Source organism: Meles meles, chromosome 21, assembly GCF_922984935.1.
Source record: "Meles meles chromosome 21, mMelMel3.1 paternal haplotype, whole genome shotgun sequence".
Classification (NCBI taxonomy): domain Eukaryota; kingdom Metazoa; phylum Chordata; class Mammalia; order Carnivora; family Mustelidae; genus Meles; species Meles meles.
The window spans coordinates 42998792-43018426 of NC_060086.1; the positions used below are offsets into that span (position 1 = coordinate 42998792).

At 64.1% G+C, this 19635-nt stretch overlaps 2 protein-coding genes across 12 annotated transcripts in view; one reads left to right on the forward strand and one right to left on the reverse strand.

Annotated features, from left to right (window-relative positions):
- IFT140 (intraflagellar transport 140) overlaps positions 1-9213 on the forward strand; it is a 71753-nt gene extending 62540 nt beyond the window's left edge. Inside the window, exons 27-31 of the mRNA XM_045993683.1 lie at positions 2475-2681; positions 2860-3072; positions 3163-3329; positions 3949-4090; positions 9005-9213. Of these exons, the coding sequence (XP_045849639.1) occupies positions 2475-2681; positions 2860-3072; positions 3163-3329; positions 3949-4090; positions 9005-9211 (936 nt within the window). The 3' untranslated portion in view covers positions 9212-9213. The remainder of the gene's footprint in view (positions 1-2474; positions 2682-2859; positions 3073-3162; positions 3330-3948; positions 4091-9004) is intronic.
- A 782-nt stretch (positions 9214-9995) lies between these two features.
- On the reverse strand, positions 9996-19627 carry TELO2 (telomere maintenance 2). Of its 11 annotated transcripts, none has more exons than XM_045993693.1 (21): positions 19463-19589; positions 18949-18991; positions 18456-18791; positions 17499-17776; positions 16426-16494; positions 16127-16274; positions 15729-15831; positions 15450-15518; positions 15198-15339; positions 14974-15110; positions 14489-14574; positions 14155-14256; positions 13792-13910; positions 13517-13608; positions 13105-13413; positions 11960-12124; positions 11447-11538; positions 11014-11113; positions 10822-10886; positions 10467-10582; positions 9996-10132 (listed from the first exon to the last, which is right to left on the reverse strand). In XM_045993693.1, the coding sequence occupies exons 3-21, from the start codon at positions 18788-18790 to the stop codon at positions 10026-10028; spliced, it is 2634 nt and encodes an 877-aa protein (XP_045849649.1). In that variant the 5' UTR covers position 18791; positions 18949-18991; positions 19463-19589; the 3' UTR covers positions 9996-10025. The 11 variants fall into 11 exon arrangements, with proteins under 11 accessions (XP_045849649.1, XP_045849644.1, XP_045849642.1 ...); XM_045993688.1 differs by having other exon boundaries at positions 18949-19020; positions 19463-19534; XM_045993686.1 differs by lacking the exons at positions 18949-18991; positions 19463-19589 and adding an exon at positions 18992-19020 and having other exon boundaries at positions 13105-13176; positions 13297-13413; positions 13792-13880.
- Between the last annotated feature and the right edge of the window lie 8 nt (positions 19628-19635).

Here is a 19635-nt window from a genome sequence, read left to right on the forward strand (position 1 = left end):
ACGCTGCCCCACCAAAAGCCAGCTCCCCAGCCGCTCCCCAGCTTCCCAGCCGCTCCCAGCTCCCCCTTCTGTGTGTGTGTGTGTGTGTGCGCGCGTGGGACCACGCCAAGGACCATTGTACCTGGAATCACACAGGATTTGTCTTGAGTCCGGCTTGCTTCCCTGAACGTCACGTCGTCAGGCTTCATCCTTATGGTAGCAGGTGGCAGAGTGCCCTTCGTTGTTTTTTTTTTGAGAAGAGAGCACGTGTGTGCAAATGGGAGCGGCAGAGGGAAAGGGAGACAGACCCGAGCAGACCCCCTGCTGAGGGCAGAGCCTGATGCGGGGCTTGATCTCACGACCTGAGTGGAAATGGAGAGTCAGACACCTGACCGATAGAGCCACCCAGGTGCCCCCAGAATGTCCTTCCTTTTTTTTTTTTTTAAAGATTTTATTTATTTATTTGACAGAGAGAGGTCACAAGTAGGCAGAGAGGCAGGCAGAGAGGTGGGGGAAGCAGGCTCCCTGCTGAGCAGAGAGCCCGATGTGGGGCTCGATCCCAGGACCCTGAGATCATGACCTGAGCTGAAGGCAGAGGCTTAACCCACTGAGCCACCCAGGTGCCCCCAGAATGTCCTTCCTTTCTAAGGCTGCGCGATGCTGCCTCGTGTGCATGCTGCCCAGGGTCTGCCCATCTGTGGACACTGTGTGGCCTCTACCTCTTGACTCTTGTGCATAGTGTTGCTTTGGACACGCGTGGACACGTATCTCTTGAGAGCCCTGCTTTCAGTTCTTTTGGGTGTTTACCCAGAACTCAAACTGCCAGGTCATCTGGTAACCGTTCTTGCTGTGTGCGGGACGGCCTTCCACGCGGCTGCCCCAGCGTGCCCCTGCCAGCCGTGCATGGCGTCCCGATGCCCCGCGTCCTCGCCAGCACTGTAGAAAGATTCTCCCGGATAGCCACTGAATGGAGACGTAGAAGATGGTTAGTCATGCAAAATTAGCCTGTCCGAATTAAAAGGCCTCTCTCGCTGAAACCAGAATCGTGCTTACAGTTGAGTGTTTCCTGGGTGAGCCACCCAAGAATTCCTGAGCACGTGTTCTAGAAAGACCAGCCCATGCACACGTGCGGCCTCCCCAAGGCAGCCCAGACCTAATCTGACCCCAGGAGAAACACCAGATAAGTGGATTCTGTAGTTTCATCGTGAAAACCAGACAAGCCGGAACAGCCGGGAGAGCTCTGGAGGAAGATGAGCAGAGGTGATTAAGCCCCCAGATCGTAAAATATATGACAGGGAGGATAATGGGGGTCGGAGCATGACCAGGCTTACGGGTCAGCAGAAAAGCAGCGGGCGGAACACGAGCATCCGGTGAAGGGGTCGAGGCCCCCGGCCGCTGCTGGGAAAGCACCAAGGTAAGTCACGTCCCAGCTGGTTCCAGGTGGCCTGAGCTGTGTGTCAGCCACACAGCCCCGCTCCCCTGGAAACCGTGATGTCTTGTACGACCTCGAGAGAAGAAAGCCACCTTCTAAGTAGGATTCAAAACCCAAATGCCGACGGGAAGGACTGATCCATTCAGCCAAACGTAAACCTGAAAATCACACATGGGAAAAACACCATAAAAAAGTTAGGATAAATAATGGGGGGAAAAATGTATCCTACCTCCGTCCCGAAGTGTAATATTCGTAATAGGTATGGAGTTCCTGTGAACCAGTAAGAAATCTGGCAGCCACTCAAAGGACAGGGCAAAGACTGTGGACGGTTTATTCTAAGAAGGAGCTGCGGGCGGACCCAGCGCATCGGACACGGCCCGCTCCACGGACGCGCACAGATGGACACTCGCGAAGTCCCACTTGTCCTGCGTTAGACCAGTGAAGGTGGGAGGTCAGCAGGCCACAGGGGGCCGTGGGAGCAGATGCTCGGGCTAGGTGTGAGCGCAGCGCCCGTCTCCAGGAGAGCTCACAGGCCCCTCGACCCAGCACTTCCGTCCTCGGGATCCGTCCTCAGCGGGACTGTACACGTGGGTGGCACCCGCCCGCCGCTGTCCCCGCGTAAAGAAGGCCCTCCCTGCCGCAGGGGCGGCCACCGAGGGCCCCGGCGTTGTCGCTGTGCTGGGTCCCACGTGGCTCCTGACCGATGGAGAGGACACGGCCTCAAGACATCCTCTGTCTGTGCAAGACCGGTTCTTGAGTGAAGGCTGTAAAATTTCCCTTCAATTTTCAAGAAGACTCATCAAAGCCCTTAGCTTGAAAATTTGAAGCGAACTGCAGAAGGAAATTAATTTCTGGTTTCTTTCCTCCCTCAACCAACACATTTTCCAGGACTCCACGTTCCCCTCGTGGCATTTCAGGGCATGAACAGCGTGAGAGTCAGTGTATGAGTGTTGGCCCGTCCCTGCCCCAGGGCGGGCGACCGGGCTGTGGGCAGGGGCTGCCCGGGGGCTGAGGGCCTGCCCCGCCCCGCACCCCGCTCTCACCGCCCCTTCCCGGCTTGCAGTACCACGAGGCCCTGCAGCTTTGCGTGGAGCAGAACATGACCATCACAGAGGACATGGCCGAGAAGATGACTGTGTCCAGGGGTTCCAAGGACCTGTCGGAGGAGTCCCGGCGCCAGCTGCTGGAGCAGATCGCCGACTGCTGCATGCGCCAGGGCAGCTACCACCTGGCCACCAAGAAGTACACGCAGGCGGGGAACAAGCTGAAGGTGGGCGCCGCCGGCCCGGGCGGGGTGGGGCGGGGCCTGCTGCCGGGGCTCACCCTCCTGGGCAGCGGCTTCCCAGGGCCCTGCGCGGACAGAGGAGCCCCGAGCTCCCTCTAGTGGCGACATCCCGCCTGAGCGAGGGGGGAGGGGGCTCGCTCTTCCTCCCCCCTCCCTCCGCTAGGCCATGAGGGCGCTGCTGAAGTCGGGGGACACGGAGAAGATCGTGTTCTTTGCGGGCGTCTCGAGGCAGAAGGAAATCTACATCATGGCCGCCAACTACCTGCAGTCCCTGGACTGGCGGAAGGAGCCGGAGATCATGAAGAACATCATCAGCTTCTACACCAAGGGCCGGGCCCTCGACCTGCTGGCCGGCTTCTACGACGCCTGCGCCCAGGTACAGACCCTCCTTCCAGGGCCAGGACCCCCCGGGAGGGTGCTGGGGCCCCAGGGGGCTCATCCGTGCTGACGGGGCTCATCTGTGCAGGTGGAGATCGACGAGTACCAGAACTACGACAAAGCCCACGGGGCGCTGACGGAGGCCTACAAGTGCCTGTCCAAGGCCAAGGCCAAGAGCCCCCTGGACCAGGAGACCAAGCTGGCTCAGCTGCAGAGCAAGATGACGCTGGTGAAGCGGTTCATCCAGGCCCGCAGGTGTGTGCGCGGCGGCACGGGGAGGCAGGGACACGCGGCCCCCAGGCTCCCCTCCCGGCCGCGGACCAGGCCTGGCTTCGCTGGCAGGGAGCAAGAGCACAGGAGTCCCGCAGGCCCTAAGTACAACACGTGGACCATGTGTTGCCGCCCCCTTGCTGAGCTCCTCCTGGGGAATTCCACAAACCTGGAGCTTGACACGTCCCTGCCCCGGTGACTGCAGTCCCCACCCGGACCGAGGCCCGAGGGTCCCTCCCCCAGGTCGCTCCCCGGCACACGCTGCTCTGTGGCAGACCCGCGAGTGCCCTGTGGAGCGCGTCCCTGCGCTGCCTGTGCTCATGCTCACCCCTGCCCCAAGTCCCCCTGCGGCACGGTGCCCGCTCCAGACTGGTAACCAGCAGGGACGGGGGTGACAGGCTGAGTCTAGTGCGGTACCGGGACTGCGAGCGACCAGGACGTTTTTATCCGGTGAATCAGTTTGCGAAGGAAGTCATTAGAGGATTTGTTTAATTCACGGGAGCGCACTTCATGAGAGTTCCATCCTGCCAGTGCCAGGGGCTCCGCAGCCCCTGACCCGTGGCAGGGTTCTGGGCTCGGGCTCCACCGGCTCCACTCTCGGCAGGACGTACGCCGAGGACCCCAAGGAGGCGGTCCGGCAGTGCGAGCTGCTGCTGGAGGAGCCCGAGCTGGACAGCACCATCCGCGTCGGGGACGTCTGCGGCTTCCTGGTGCAGCACTTTCTGCAGGCCGACGACTTCCAGACGGTGAGGCCCTCGCAGGGCTCGGGGAGAGCCGGGCGGGGTGGGGGGAGCTGCCGCTGGCGGTCCCCACCCTCTCAGCCCGAGGGGGCCGGGGGCTCACGGTGAAGAGGTACTTCTCCTGTCTCTGTATTTGGCTCTTTAGGCTTTTTTCTTTTGAAATAATTTCAAACTGAGACATAAACAAGAAGATCAGAAGCTGCAGGTTCCTTTCCCAGATTCCGCGGTTCCCGGCATTTTGTCACGTTTGTTTATCCATTCTGTTCGCGTGTCTTCCTTCTATTCGACGTTTCGTACACGGAATGGGTATCTTTCTGAGCGACACGTGAACGGCACGCATCCTCCCCTTCCCCCTTAGTTCGCGAATCCTGGGCTGGACACTCAGGGCGGATGGCGAGGTGGCACGGCTAGCGCGCTTCTCATTTTCAGAGACTGCCTGACTTTCCTTTGGTTTCTCTTTTGGGCTCTCTTTCGTGGTTGGTGTCAAGGTTCTTTGGGCCACACGCTCTGGCCACTCCCGTGTTGTCTGAGAGCGTTCATGTAGCGCTGGGGCGCGTCCTCCTTCAGAGTTTGATAGGGCGCGTGACTGAGCCGAGCCGGGCCTGGAGCTTTCTCTGTGCAAGGATTTCGAGATTCCTTTCAGTGGAGCGGTTCCCAAACATTTTGGTCTCGGGACCCGCTCGCACTGGGACGTTACCCGTGTGGGGTGACGTGACGCTGTGTGTTGTGAAACAATAAAACGGAGCCCCTGGAAAGTAAACCCACCGCATGTTGACATAAATAACATTTCCGTTAAAACAACTTTTATATTTCTATATTTTCCAAAACAGAGAAATGGAGTGGGGAAAGTAGGCCTGTTTTACACATTTCCAGGTCTCCTTAGCGTCGTGGAGGCCAGCGGGATGGACTGACCGTTTCTGCCCTTGCTCTCGTCTTGGCAGCTGGCGTTTAGCTGGAGTCCCTGGAGCAGATCTAGCCGCACTCCCTATGCAGGGGGAGGCGGGGCCCCCAGACAGTCTCGGGCCACCTGGGCCTGCGCGGGAACATCCCCAGGCCTAAGCAACCACAGCCCCCTGCCAGTCGCACTGACAAACACAGACAGGGTCCCGGGCACCCGCACGGCCGCACAGGTGTGCTTCCCCGTCTCTGCCCGCGCATGTGGGCCGTGTCTCGTGGTTTACGGGTGCCTTCTCTCCGGGGCTGGCGGCGTGGAGTGCCTGCTCGTAGACTCACGTCCTCCCGGAGCGCCCACGTCCTGCCCCTCGTCTTGTTCAGCTTGGTGGTCTTACGTTGGTCGCGGCCTCTGAATCCCACGTGCCTTTCCTGGAGCAGCAACGACCTGCCGGCCTTTCCTCCAGTCTGCCTGCGGGTCGTTGCCTCCCATCCCTCGCCCCTCCCACCGGAACACCAGTAACTTGTGTGGACTGTCTCCTAGCTCATCTGGTTCTCTTCCCCCTTTTTTATCCAGAATTTCCCCTGATTTTCGTTTTTGGCAGTTGCTTTTGCTGTTGCTTCCAGTTCACGCGTCTTGTGCACCGTCTACTCCGACGCAAGTCTCGCTCCCGCCCCGACGTGTCCCCTGACATCACAGTTTGCCCCCCGCCAGCCTCTGGGTTTGTCCAGTTAGTTCCCGTCGTTCGGCCGGTCTCATGTTAGCTCACGCCTTCCTGGGGCGGCTCACGTCTAGCAAGTCTTTTCTGTCCCAGACACCGCGGCTAAACCAGCGGAGACGGTTCTGTTACGTTCCTCCAAAGAGTGTGCTTGCTTGTTTCTTCTTCCTGTCTTCCTTCCAGCACCTTCTCACTCATCTGAGGCTTAGCTCTCCGCCCCCCCGACCCCACCCCCCCCCACCCCCACCCCACCCCCACCCCCACCGTGGCGGGCCGCCGCACGAGTCGCCACTCCGTATTCTAGCTTGGGCTCGGCTCGAAGTCGGCCCCGTCCGCACCTCAGGCAGCGTGCCGACTGGACCGGAGAGCAGCGCCCGTTCCCAGGCGTGGGCTCCCCTCTGGGACTCTCTCTTTTCCGACGTCTCCTCATTTCCGGCTGCTCTGATTGACCCCAGTTCTGATTCTGGTTCTTCAAGCCCGAAGGGTGGGTTTTCTGTGTGCCAGTCAGCTTCCCCCAGCGGCCCTGACTGGGCCTCCCTTCAGGCAGGAGCTACGGGAGCAGGAAGTCCCCGCACCCCCTCCCTGCTTCCCAGCACCCGGCACGTCCCTGCGTGGGGGAGGGCTGGTCTGTGACCGTCCTCTGCCCCCACAGAAGCCTCTCTCCGTGTTCACCATCCTCGTTACCAACATAAGAAGTCGCCAATCCCCCCGGCTGTAGTTCTCCTTTGTTTCAAGGGCATCCTGCGGGCACCCTCCCGGGTCCAGAGCAGACAGCTCCCGGAGAGACTAGGCCGGCCTCAGGGAGCCCCTCACCTTCTCCTGAGCGCTTGTAAAACACCTACCGATGACTCAGTTTCAGAAACGTGGCTGGTGAGCCAGGCCGGCGGCACCGGGCCTTGGCCTCCAGGGCGCCTGGGACTGCGGCCCGTGCGTGGTGCCGTGGCCCGCAGGTCAGCACCGCGAGTGACTCCTCGCTCCCTGGCCTGCTGCTCGCCCCCTCTTGGGCCCCTCCCATGTCCACTCACTGACCCTCTGCTGCCAGGAGGAAGCATCTCCAAATCTCTGAGCGGGCTTCCTTCTGTTTTGGAGAAGAAACACAAAATTGGACTCAGACTGTTTGCTTGCTCAACACTAATAGAAAAATCACTCTTCGTGATTTCACCGGATTCTTTGCTATCTCAACCCTTGTTTGGAGCCTATAGGATTTAGCAACTTTAACTTAGAAGAAACAGACCTGTGAGTGGCGAGGAGGTAGACAGGCCAGGCGTCCTGTGGTGGGGAAGGAAGGCCCCTGTCCCTGCTCCGTGTCTCCCACTGTCCCTTGCACTCATATCACCAGAGCCGCCACCAGAGCCAAGGCCTGATGCCCCTGACTCTGCACAGCGGGAGTCCTCTTCGGCCTGGACGGCCTGGAGCACTTCTCTTCGTCGCTGTCCATCTGGGTCTGGTGGCCGTGCTTCCTTGTGGAACCGGCTGCCTTGCCCATTGAGGAACCAGCTCTACACACAGGGGGCACCACCCTGCACCATGGTCTCCACCGGCCCCGTGCTTCTGGACCCCACCCCTAAATTCTCTCTAGTCCCCAGAGCTCCAAACCCTGCTTTGTACCTGGGTCCTGGCACCCAGCACAGTGCCTGGCTCACAGCAGGCAGCCGCCTCCTGTGTGGGGGTCTCCCCGCCTCGCTTGAGAACGCCCGGGACTTGCACTCTGCCCGGCGTACGTTCCTCCCACAAGCACCACTTACTTTTCTATTTTCATCTTTATCTCTTTCTTTTTAAAAGATTTTGTTTACTTCTTTGACAGAGCAAGAGAACACAAGCGGGGGGAGCGGCAGGGGGAGAGGGAGAAGCAGGCTCCCCGCTGGTAGGGAGCCCATGGTGGGGCTCCGTCTCAGGACCCTGAGATCATGACCTGAGCCAAAGGCAGCCGCTTCACCGACTGAGCCACCCAGGAGCCTCTTTATGTCTAATTTTTACGTCTTAATTCTATCCACCCAAATTAAAATTGCTCTGAAAGTTTTACCATGTTTAAAGAAATACTGGGATTTGGGGCGCCTGGGTGGCCCAGTCGTTGGGCATCTGCCCCAGCTCAGGTCATGATCCCAGGGACCTGGGATGGAGCCCCGCATCGGGCCGGCTTCCCCTGCTCGGGTTCATGCAGTCTCTCAAAGTAAATACATAAAATCTTTAAAAAAGAAACACTAAGATCTGATCATTCCTTATTTAAAAAAAAGTTTTAAGCTCCTGGAAGTTTTGATCGCATCTGAACTGATGTAAAGTGTACCTTGGTGGTAAGCGTTAGAAGCCAGCTCGTGCTTAGGTGCGGGCGGGCACAGCAGGCGTGGACAGGTGCGCGCACAGGCATGTGTGGACACGTGGGTGCGTATAGGCAGGTGTGAGCCTGCATAGCAGGTGTGGGCAGGCCTGGGCAGGCGTGGACAGGTGTGGGCAGGCGTGGGCAGGCTTAGACAGGTGTAGGGAGGTGAGCAGGCGTGGGCAGGCGTTGGCAGGTATGGACAGGAGTGGGCAGGTGTGAGCAGACACGGGCAGGCTTGGACAGGTGTGAGCAGACGCGGGCAGGGGTGGACAGGTGTGAGCAGGCGTGGACAGGTGTGAGCAGACACGGGCAGGCTTGGACAGGTGTGAGCAGATGCGGGCAGGGGTAGACAGGTGTGAGCAGGCGTGGACAGGTGTGAGCAGACACGGGCAGGCTTGGACAGGTGTGAGCAGATGCGGGCAGGGGTGGACAGGTGTGAGCAGGCTTGGACAGGTGTGAGCAGACACGGGCAGATGCGGACAGGTGTGAGCGCGGTGCTCCGTGGGAGGCTCAGATCCCTCCCGCCCAGGCTCTCCCACACAGTCCCACCGGCAGAACCACAGGAAGACCACTGATAGTTCCATGGTTTACTGGCTCACGACTGAGAATCGTACAAACGAGAGGCCCAGCGAGCTGGGGTAGATTTGCGGCTTAGCCAGAGGGAACCAGACAGATGGCGTACGTCTGGCGCCTGCCCGAGCAGCAGAATCCGGCGGGAATAGCTCCTTCCCTCAGGTGTCCTCCAGGGCGCACGGCCCCCAACATCTGAGTCCCCGAGCCCCAGCCGCTCCGGGACCTTCCTGGTCAGCTGGGAGAGCTGCCCATGGCCGGCAGCGGTGAGAGCCCTGCTTCGGACGCCGCCAGCTCTCAGAGCAGCTGTGTGCTCAGACAGTTGTCCCCAGGCCCCTCCCGTGAAGGCGGGGGCAGGTGACCAGAAACTCCGGGCTTCGGTCTGTGGCGCGCACTAAACCGGTGATCGCTGTCCCAACTCAGGCCTACAGGTACCTGGAGGAGATGCGGAAGCGGGTGCCACCTGCCAACATGTCCTACTACGTGAACCAGCGGACCGTGGACGCCGTGCACCAGGGCCTGGGCCTGCCCCTGGTGCGCACCGTGCCCGAGCGCGTCTGCCCCAGCAGCGTGGACGACCGCAGGGAAGTCGACGAGGAGGTGCTGGAGGAGGACGAGGCCGAGCCCTGACAGCCGCTGCTGCGAGCTCTTCTGGAACCTGCCGGGGTTGGTAGCAGGAGCCTGACCTTGTTGAGATGAAAGCTGGTCTTGGACGCTCAGAAGGGGCCAGCGTGTGTCCTCCGGCATTCCTGGCCCCTACGGTCCCTTTACCAGGAAGGGAGTTGGCTCATTTTTTCCCGTGACGGTCCCCCAAGTACAGATTGTAAAGCCTAAAATGCTAGAACTCGAAGGACTGTGCCTGTCCGTGTATTCAGTGCCTCGTCCCAGCAGGCAGGGGAGTCGCCCGAGAGCACGACTGAACGTTTCCAACAGGACACACCGTCCTTGACCATGGGGCCTGGTGTCCATCGGAACGGACATGGGGGTGGCCTTGCCCAGGTGACACGGTGGCCAGTGTGGGGCGGGTTCCTTCCAGGAGGCAGCCCCACGCAGCTCTGGTACCAGCTCCTGCCGTGAGGGGCCGGCCTTGGGGCGCGTCAGGGCAGGAAGGACGACCTTGGGCCCTCCCACCCCAGCTCCTGCGGGAGCCCCTGGAGCACTGCGGGCCCTGGCGAGCAGTGGGCGCCCTGCGGCCTGGCCGTGAACACCTGCAGCTCCATTTTATTCTTCCTTCTCGTAGTTTTTTTTAAAGTCTTCTGTGTCCGGGTGAGGAAGGGGCTTGGGGACAGGTTGAGAACCAGCCCGCAGGGCCCCAGCAACTCCCGCCCTCCTCGGGACCCCTGGCCCATGTGCAGGTGCCCCCGTCCACGGGGGCAGCACCCGAGGGCCCGCGTGCACGGCTGGCGGAGCACGGGGGCGGGCCGGGCCAGCCACGGCGGGCGGACTACGGAGGAGCCGGCGGGACGAGCGCGTCTCTGAGCTTCTCCAGAAGCAGCAGCGCTCTCACCGCCAGCAGCCTGCAGTCCTCGTCGGGGTCCTGCTCCGCCACGTCTGCCAAGAGAGCACGCACGGCGGCAGCATCACACAGCTGCGCCGGCCCCTGCGGTTTCCTCCAGGGAAGTCTTCCTGCACAAGCCCCCGCGGGGCCCGGCCGTCCCCCCGCAACCCGCCCCACGAGACAGCAGCACCTCAGACCCCAGCAAAGGCCTCTACCCCATCCCCACGTGGGGGGCAGGCCCCGCTCTCCTGGGGCGATGGTCGCAGGGAGGCAGCGGGACGGAACAGACAGCACTGTCTCCGCGGGACCCGTCCCATCCCGGGACACAGGACGCCACTGAACCTGTAGCACGAGGCTCAGAGCCGTCCCTGGGGGCCTGGTGCTCACCCGCCAGCCAGGGCCGGGCTTCCAGCAGCTCATCAGGCAGGTCAGCCAGCAGCCGCTCGGCCGGAACGCTGAGCAGGACGGAGGAGACCGCAGACAAAAGGCCTCGGCGCACGTAGCTGCCAAGGGAGGCCAGAAGACTGTCCTGATGGAACCCCAGGCCAGGGAGACCCCACTCCTCCTCGGGGTACAGCAGATCCACGGGCAACCAAAGCACGCTCGACCCCCTCCTGCCCCTTCCGGCTTAGAAAGGGTTCGGCCAAGCCAGGACCACCCCCCACTCCACCTGTCGACAGCAGGACGTGGAACCCGGCTCTGTCCGCACGGGACCACTGCCCTCAGCCCCATGGCCACTCACGCGTCACCATGGAAGCGAAGGGTCCACACGAACTCCAAGAGGGCCTTGCCCATGGCCACGGCCACCTGAAACCGCACAGACCAGTGGGCAGGGGCCCTGGAAGCCAGAAGCAGTCCCCACCTTCGACCCTATGCTTGGATCCAAGGTGAGGCCCTCTGTGGGGACAGCCACCAGCTGCCACCTCCCACTCACCGCGGTGTTCACCGCCAGGTACATCAGGGCCCCTAAGGTGTGGACCAATCTCCCAAGAACCAGTTGGTCCTCTCCCAAAAGGTCAAACGTCACCAGAGGCCTAAAACACAGAATCCGGTGACCAAGCAGGCTCCCCAAACCCCCGGGCCACCGAGGGACACATCGGGCCCCGGAGGTTCCCCCTCATTGCCTGTCCCCAGGCGGCACCGAGAGTCACGAGGGGAAGGCGCTGGGCAGGTGCAGAGCAGGCAGGCGTCGAGGCACCAGAGCCGGCTCCAGCCCCGCCCGCCAGAACCCGGCCCGGGGAGACCGCCACACAGGACGCCTCACCGAGCCGCACACCGCCCCAGCCCAGACTGCCTCCCTGCTGGAGGACCGCAGACCCCACGCAGGAAGCCTCCAGTCCCCGAGGGTCTGCAGATGTCCTGCTCACCTGTCAAAGTGCCGAAGGAGTGGGAAGAAGAAGCAGCCAGCCACCAAGTTGAATTCGTTGGGGCGTGCGTCTGGTCCCCGCCGGGCAGAGCTCTGCAAACAGACGGCGCTCAAGATGCCACCGCCCCTCCCCCGTGCAGGACTCCCGCTGCAGGAGCTGTCCTGTGCGCCGTGGGGGTGAGCAGCTCCTGCCCCGTGACAGGCCCCACCCAAGGGACCCAATGGCTCAGCACATGCCGGGTCCCTTCTTGCTGACACAGGATTCCTCGGGCTGCCTTCGCAAGCATGTCGCAGTCCCATTTTAAAACCATGTCACTTGGATGCCCTACGGCACGTGTCCCTCACTCAGTCTGTACCACAGACTACCGTCACAGAAGACTAGCGCTGGCGCAGTCCCTGTCCTGAATCAGCTGCCACCTCCGGCACCTCCGTGCAGGCAGCGCCTAGAGGCCACGGACCACTCGGCACCTACTTGGGTCCCACCCACGAGGACCTGGCCCAGGTCCCAGCTAACCTGAGAGAACCGCCGGGTCTTGCTTCTGATCCGTTCCTCCACGACCGCCCGCCAGGCGGGAGCCGGGGTGCTGCTGGGCTGGGAGCCGGGACTCAGGGAGCCGCACTGGGGAGCCTTGGGGAGGCGCCCAGGCCGAGACAGCTCCTGGGCAGCCAAAGTCAGAACCTAGAGGAGAGGGAAGACCCCCAAGGTGAACTGAGTGCCCTTTGCACCGTCGGCCCCCACAAGCTGTGCTGGAGGACACCTGGGGGCCACACAAAACGTCGTTCTGAGTATCCCAGCGTCACTGCACGTGTGGGGGACAGGAGGGAAAGCCGGACGTGCCCTGGCAACAGCCCGGTGGCCTTGCTCCGCACACAGAGCCCCTTCTATTCCAGAACCTCGTCCCATCTGGCGCCCAGACACCTGGGAAAAAGAATGAGGCTCTGACCCAGACTGCATATAGACGGGCCCGGAGCTCACGCGGGACGCCCCGGCAGTCAAGGCCACAGACGGCAGCCTGCTGCTGGCAGGCCCCAGGCGGGGCAGGGCATGCTAACAGCCATTCCTCTGAGGCTGACGCAGGACGCCGAAGGTCACGCGACACTGTGAAGGCACCAAATGCCACCGAGCGGCCAGCATAGAGATGGCGACCCTGTTCAGAGCCGTGACCGTGGTGACTATGCAGTTCAGGGCCCGTGAGCTCACGTCGCCTGGCCACCACCGCCATCTCCAGAATTCCTGTCCGATTCGGACCCCTGACCCTCACGGAGGTGAGATCCCACAGCCCCTCCTCCCGGGACCGACTTTCCCGCCGACCCCCGTGGCCGGTAGGTGCCTCCGCGCCATGGCGGCTGTTAGAACTGCTTTCCTTGTGAGGCCGAGCAGCGGTCCGTGGCATGCACAGAGCCCGTTTGCTCACCTGAAGACGAGAAGTGCCACACGGGATTGTCTCTCAATAAAGCTTCTAAGATAAAGGGCGCGGCCTCCACCGAATCCCACATGCTGCCGAGAAAACCCCAGACGGCGCCGGTCCCAGCCCCTCTGGTCCCGCCGCAAGGGAGCTGGGAAGGTCCTGGTCAGGTAGCTTTTGGCAAGTACGTGCTCCCCGCCCTTCCTGAGGGCATCCTGGGCCTGAGGAGCGGACGGAGGGCGCGGGCACTTACGTCCAGGACGTCCATGCGCTGCCGGAGGCTGAAGTTGACGGCGTAGAACTGCGAGGTCAGATACTCTGCCACCTGAGCCGGGCGCGCGAGAGGCCGCTGGGGTCGCCACCCAGGGCTAGGGCCCCCGTGCAGACGCTGCCCAGACGGCAGGACTACAGCACCGCCCCACCTCGCCCCACCCCTGGGACTCACCGGGGCCGGGTCTGTGACCGCGACGGCCACCAGGGCTCGCTGGCGCAGCCTCTCGAAGCCCACGACGCTCGTCTTCTCCTCCAGGTGCAGCAGCACTTTGGCCAGCTCCACGCTCACCTGCGCGCACGGGTTGGCGCGCCTCAGCCCCCACCCACTCCTGCCCGCAGCCCTCCGCCTCCCGTCCCGGCTCCCCGCCCTCGACGTCACCTGCCCGGCTCACCTCACGAGCCGCGGCCGGGCTCCTGAGAATCAGCCCCTCGACGGCTCGCAGGGCCGCCTCCCAGCGCTCCCAGTCCTCAGACGAGGTCAGGGCTGCAGAGAACAGAGGGGCCAGCGCGGGTCCTCAGCCCTGACCTCATGGGAGGCGGAGCCTACACCCAGAGTCTGGGCGCTGGACGGAAGCAGAAAAGTCCTGGGACCTGGGCAGGGCACTTCCCACAGTGCGGCCACCCCAGGGCAGGTGCCAGCGGGGCTCCCGACGGGGAAAAGGCCCACCTTCCATGCAGTCCCGGACGTAGGCAGGCGCCTTCCCACTCTTCAGCTCTTGGTCCCCCGACATGTCATATGGGACAAGCTCATCATCGCTGGGAAGCAGCAGAGACCACAGGGCCAGCCTGTCACCCGGGAGCAGGCAACAGGCAGGCCGTGCTCCTGAGCCACCGGCCTTCACCCCTAGTCCCCGAAACCTCAGGAATAACAGATTTTCCTACTAGGGCGCCCCAGGACAGCGGTGCTGCGAGGCCGATCCACGACCTCCAGACAGCACGGGCCGCTGCTCCGACGCACGCGTGTGGGGCTCTGACGCCAGCACAGAGCTGCCCCCCACCTCTGCAGCTTCCGCCCGAGACCAGCCCCTACCTGTCCAGGTCAGAGCCCGAGCCCTCCGGCCGGGCCTGGGGGACGCCACCATCCGCGCTCCCTCCGTCTGGGGTCTCCGCAGCCGCTGGAGCCGCACCGGGGCTTCGGAGAACAAAGAAGGAACCCTTCAGGGAGGCTGCACCCAAGCTTCTGGCCCCGGAAGCCACCTTGCCCGGGCAGTGCTCTCCCCGCCGCCCCCCTGCACGTCTTTCCTGGTGTCTGGGCAAGTGGAGTCCAGCATGACAAGGTAAGGAAGTAACACGTGTGCGGGAACGGGCCCTGCCCAGCCAACCACGCCCAGAGCTCGGGGACCACAGGGCACGGAGACTCTCACCTCGCCTCCGCCTCCGCGGGGCTGTCAGCCGTAGGCAGGGGCGCCGCCAGGGCCAGCAGCTCGCGGCTCAGCTCGTCCTCTTCATACTGCAACGCACACGGGCTGGAGCCGGCAGGGGAGGGCGCCGGAGGGGCGGCCGTGGCCCCGGGAGCCTCGCTCACTGCCCACGACCGTGCAAGCCTGCGCAGGGTAGCGGGCAGCCCACTCTCCGGAGTAGCCGGCAGCCCCAGGACACCCCGAGGGCTGCAGAGGTGGAGGGGAGGGGACGCCTGTCCACCGCGCCTGAGCCTGTCCAGAGAGGATGCTTCCAGACGCCCAGGGACTCCTCTTGGGGGCAAGTGTTAAGGCAGCCGCTTAGGGGCCGTTCCCCTCCCCTCAGGGTCACGGCCCTCAACTCCCCACCAGCATGCAGATCCGTGGCCCCAGACCCGGGAAGGCGAGGGGACGTCGGGACGGGGAAACACCGAGGGCGCGGCCCTGTTCACCTGGAACCGCAGGCGAGGCCCCTCGGGGTGGATCCGGGCGCTGGCCGCCTCAGCCACGATCATGCCCAGACGGCGCACGGCAGGCAGGCTGCTGTCCAGCCGGTTCTTCACTCCCGCCATGAGGCTCGCCAGCAGCTCTGGAAGCACCGACAGCCACAGGCTGAGCGCGGGGGCGCGCGGAGCCAGGCCCGGGGTTGGGACGGGGTGCCTGGCCGCCTGCTCACCGTCTCGGCTGTCCCGGAGCTCGGCCTCCCCCAGGTGCGCCAGGCTGATGAGCAGGGCCGCGCTGACGTAGCGCTGCTGCGGGAGGGACGTGTGGCGCACGGTGCTGCTGCTGCCCCACGTCTGCAGGAGCTCCCTCAGCACCTGGCGGGCGGCACGGCACCGTCAGCAGGCCCCACCGCCGGGCCAGCAGGGGCTGTTGCTGGCACCTGTGGCCCGGACCAGAGCGCCGGGGGTGGGGGCACCACGCGTACCTGCAGGAGGAGCGGGCGCCGCTGGCTGTCCATGGCCAGGTACCCCAGCAGGCTCTGCAGCGTGGGCGTCTGGGACACGGGCCGGGTGTCACTGTCTGCCGGGCAGACATCAGCTACCCACGTGACAGGCTGAGGACCGCCCGCCCAGGGCTCCCCGAGCAGAAGCGGGGCTGGGCGGAGGCTCTGCAGTGTTTTCTGAGTGACTGAGCTCAGCTCCACCTGCCGCGGTCACTTCAGGGCCCCGGGCTGGCCCTCAGCCCACACCCTCCCCAGTCTCACTGAGTATCGGTGCTGGAGAAACAGGATCTTTCGGGTCAGCACAAACCGGGCCTTCTTACTCGTCACCACCAGGTTCCCCAACAGGCGCGAGAGGACTTCGGGCCTGTGAGGCACAGTCGGGGGCAGACAGAGAAGAGCGTGCGCTCCAGGCCTCCCCAGCTCCGTGCTAACCACTGGGGGCCCAGGGCCTGGGCCCCGGCTCTGAGTCAGCCCACTGCCCCTTCCTCCCAGCAACACCCAGCGCGTCAACGCTAGAGGATGTCCTTCCCTGCGCTGGCCACGTCTCGTCGGGGTGACGGAGGAGGCAGCCGCTCTCCGCATGAGCTCAGAATACGCACGAGAGAATGGGACACTCGCCGTCCCTGGAGCCCCAGCCTCCCGCACTCCTGGCTCCTTACCCCGTGGCGACCTCCACCAGTCCCGTGAGCAGGGCCTCCATGGCCCGGTCGGGCACACTCTCCACCAGGCGCCAGCAGACCCTCTGCCAGAGGCAGCTGCCCTCGCTGAGCGTCGTCAGCCGTGGCACCAGCACGCCCAGGATCTCCTCTGAGGGGACGCATGTGGAGGCCCTGAGCTCGGGGCCGTGCGGCACTCATGGCCCACTGGCCGCCAGCCTGGCCCCTGGGGGACGGCCGCAGGAGGCATGGGGAGACGTCCAGAAAGGGCGGTGGCTCCTCCCAGGCCAGGAAACACTCACTCTGTCTCCCGTGGACGCAGGCTTTCCCGAGCACCCGAGACAGGAAGGAGACGGAGCAGTCCCAGCCCCCTGCGACGAGAAGGACAGCGGGATCTTAAAGCAGGGCAGCGGGAGGCCGTGGGACAGCCCGACTGGGTAGAAGCGAGCCCACCTCTGGGCACCCCTGCCTCGCAGACACGCCTCTCCTCTCCATCGCCTGAACTCCACGAGCACCGTCTCTAGCTAGAAGCACCCGGCGTGGTTCCCAAAAGCCTTCCACGCTCCCGCTTGCTTCATCGCCCGCGATGACCCCACGCAGCACAGACCAGTGTGGGGGCACGGGGCGGAGGGGGCACCGAGGGGAGGAAATGGGTCATGGGGATAAAGGGAGGACAGGCCCACCAAGCCACCAGAAGCACCCGGGTGGCGGGGCCCAGCGGGAGACAGTCAAGGTGTGCACGATGGACAGCAGCACCTGCCCCCTCAAGATCCTACAAGGACGAGGTGGACGCAGCCCCCACAGCAGCAGACGCCGTCGGGACATGCTGGCGGCTCCTCCCAGCGCAGCGCAGGAGTGCGGGCAGCCTGGCTGAGCCCGACAGAGCCCGGGGGCTGGGGGGATGCAGGCGTGTCCCGCCTCACCCTGGCTCCTGCACCCTCTACAGGGACAACGGGAGTGCACGCGGGAAGGCACCCACGCCACAGTCTTGGTGGGACCCTGTGTGCGCCCTGTGGCAGGAGAGCAGCGAGTGGTGCAGACACCAGGCCCGACTGGAGCAGCGGAGGCCGAGCGGTGTGGTCTTTAAGACGCTCAGTGAAGGCCCCAGCAGTGAGCAGCCCCATCTGGACGGCTTCCCCAGTGCGTCCACCCAGGAGCTAAAGGCATCAAGGTCAGCGCCGTCTTCAAGGTCAATAAGCCAAGCAGTGGGCGCAGCTCATCGCGCAGGTGACCATCCCCCAAGAGGAGACAACAACTGACCTGCCATTGCATCGCCCAGAGAATCCTCAGTCCCCAGGGGCTGTGAGAAGCCAGGGGCAGGGGGCGGGAGGGAGGGTGGGGAGGGTGGACGGCTGGAGGGCAGTGGGGGCCGCACCTCGGAGAGAGTCCACCACTGCCTGCAGCGCCCGCATGGTCTCCTCGCCGAGCAGAGGGAAGTAATTCTGGGGGAGGAAGGCCTCCAGGTTCTCCTGCTGCAGACGGTTGCCCAGGTGATCGGGCAAGCCCACCACCTTGGTGAGGAGCGTCTCCTGGAGCAGGGGGAAGGCCGGCTCCGCCAGCGGCCGACACTGGCCCTCCATCACAGCGGCCATCCTGCCCGTGCTCAGGAACCTGGCCAGCAGCTGCGCCGCCTTCATCAGACGGAAACTCGGGCTGCGGCGAGAGCAGGAGTGATGGGCAGAGGCGTGAGCCCCCATCCCTGGCGTCCCGGGCCCCAGGGAGGAGCAACAGCCAGCTTTGAACAAGTAATCCCGCAGCTCAACTGGCACCCGCGGGGCCCAGCACCGACTCCCCACCGTGGAGTTGCCGGACGCTGCCACTCTCCTCTCCCGCTCCACGCTGACCCCGCAGTTTACAGCAGCAACTCGCAACCCAGCTGCGTCAGAGCACAACGGCGGCATGGCAGGATGGTCTCGTGCTGTGACACTGAGTCTGGGAACCACCGTGAGCTAGGTGTCCCCACAGGTGCGCTGCGGGGTCCGGAGGCCCTCACTGCGGAGCTGAGCGCCATGGAGGGAAGCAAAGGGCCCTGCGAGGATGCCCACTGCCTACCGATGTCACCCCAGCCTGGAGCCAACCCACTGCCTAAGCCATCGGGATGGGACTGCTCCCTCCCTTCACCAGTGTGGCAGGACCCAGAGCAAGGGCTGCAAAGGAGATTAACACAAACCGCCTTAAATTTTCAGATGCTCTGCTGGGCATGCGTTCTAGTCTCTCACCTTTCAGGACACCACATTGTCACAGAAGCCGGACAACCTGCTGGTTTGCAATCCTTCAGGCCACACTCCTGCTTCGGACATTACAAGTGACCCTATCATCAGGCCCCACTCACCCGGCAGCACCCTCGATGGACTCCATCAGCACCAGGAAGGCTTGGTCAGCAGGGCCCTCCAGGAAGAAGCTGGCCCACAGGTCCTCCAACTGGCCGTCGGGCAGAAGCCCCAGCCAGCCTGGGCTCAGCCTGCCCACGAGACATCGGAGGACGGCGGAATAGTGCATCCTGGCGAACTCCTCCTGCTCCCGGGGAAGGGCTGGGTTCTCCGCTCCCCGGAGATACCGCTTCAGGGCCCCCAGGGTGGAAAGGATGTGGCCGCCATCCTCAGACGAGGAGAGGTTGTGAAGGGCTTCCCGGACAGTGAGCAGGACGACAGACCGCGTGGGATCCATCCTGGAAGCCACAGGACAAGCCCGTGAGAAGTCCACGGAGGCCTTGGCACCCACGCAGGGCCGGTCTCAGACAAGAAGCGTGTTTCACATGCTCTCAGAACCCCCACTCTCCGGCCCCCTCCCCATCTCTCCTCACCCCCGCTGTCGCCCAGCAGTACCCTCCCCCTGCAGCATCTTCCAAGTCTGTTCACAGCTGGGCACCTGGGGCACAAGGGGGGTCCTGCTGGTACCTAGGAGCGGCGTAGAGCCCGGGACTGCTGGTCAACCCCGTCTGTGCAGGGCCGCACCAGAGCAGAGGCCCGTCCCAACTCAAAGCGGGGTGTGCTGAGGCTGGCGGACCCTGGACCACAGGCCTCCTACCCCTTCGCTCCCAGAACCAGAATCATCTCTGCGTATCTGGGGTCGGGGCCCTGCGGGGCTGAGCACCGTCCGGCAGGCATCCCTCACCAGTGCGCCCGGCCCTAGATAAGGCCGCGTAAGAAGGGCCCCCGAGCCGCCTCCCCGCCCGGCCGGGCCGACGCGGTCCGTGCCGGCGACCAACAGCCAACGCTCCCTTGCCAGCGTGCGCCCGGAGTCCACGTCGTGGCGTGGCGGGAAGGGGCCTGGGGGACGGGAGGGCGGTCTCCGGGGCGGGCGGGGGTCTGGGGGGGTGGAAGGGGCCTGGGGACCGACCGGGTGGGGGTGTCGGGCGGCGCGCACCGGCTCCGTCCTGTCCCGGAGCCTCCCCCGCGCGCTCACGGCCCGCGCCGCCGCGGCCACCCTCCGCCGATTCGCCACGGCCGCGGAGGCCCAGCTCCGCATGCGGTTCCCGGCCGAGAGCACGAGCTCCCCGCGCGCTGGCAGAC

What these genes read in the sequence shown, in the direction of transcription:
- TELO2 (XM_045993694.1), bottom strand. Translation starts at nt 18,790, where the DNA reads ATGGATCCCACGCGGTCTGTCGTCCTGCTCACTGTCCGGGAAGCCCTT. An exon ending in GGCGCCCGCTCCTCCTGCAG is followed by an intron (nt 15,340 to 15,449) that starts GTACGCGTGGTG and finishes GCCGCCCGCCAG; the next exon opens with GTGCTGAGGGAGCTCCTGCA. An exon ending in CGTCCGGGACTGCATGGAAG is followed by an intron (nt 13,609 to 13,791) that starts GTGGGCCTTTTC and finishes TGTTCTCTGCAG; the next exon opens with CCCTGACCTCGTCTGAGGAC.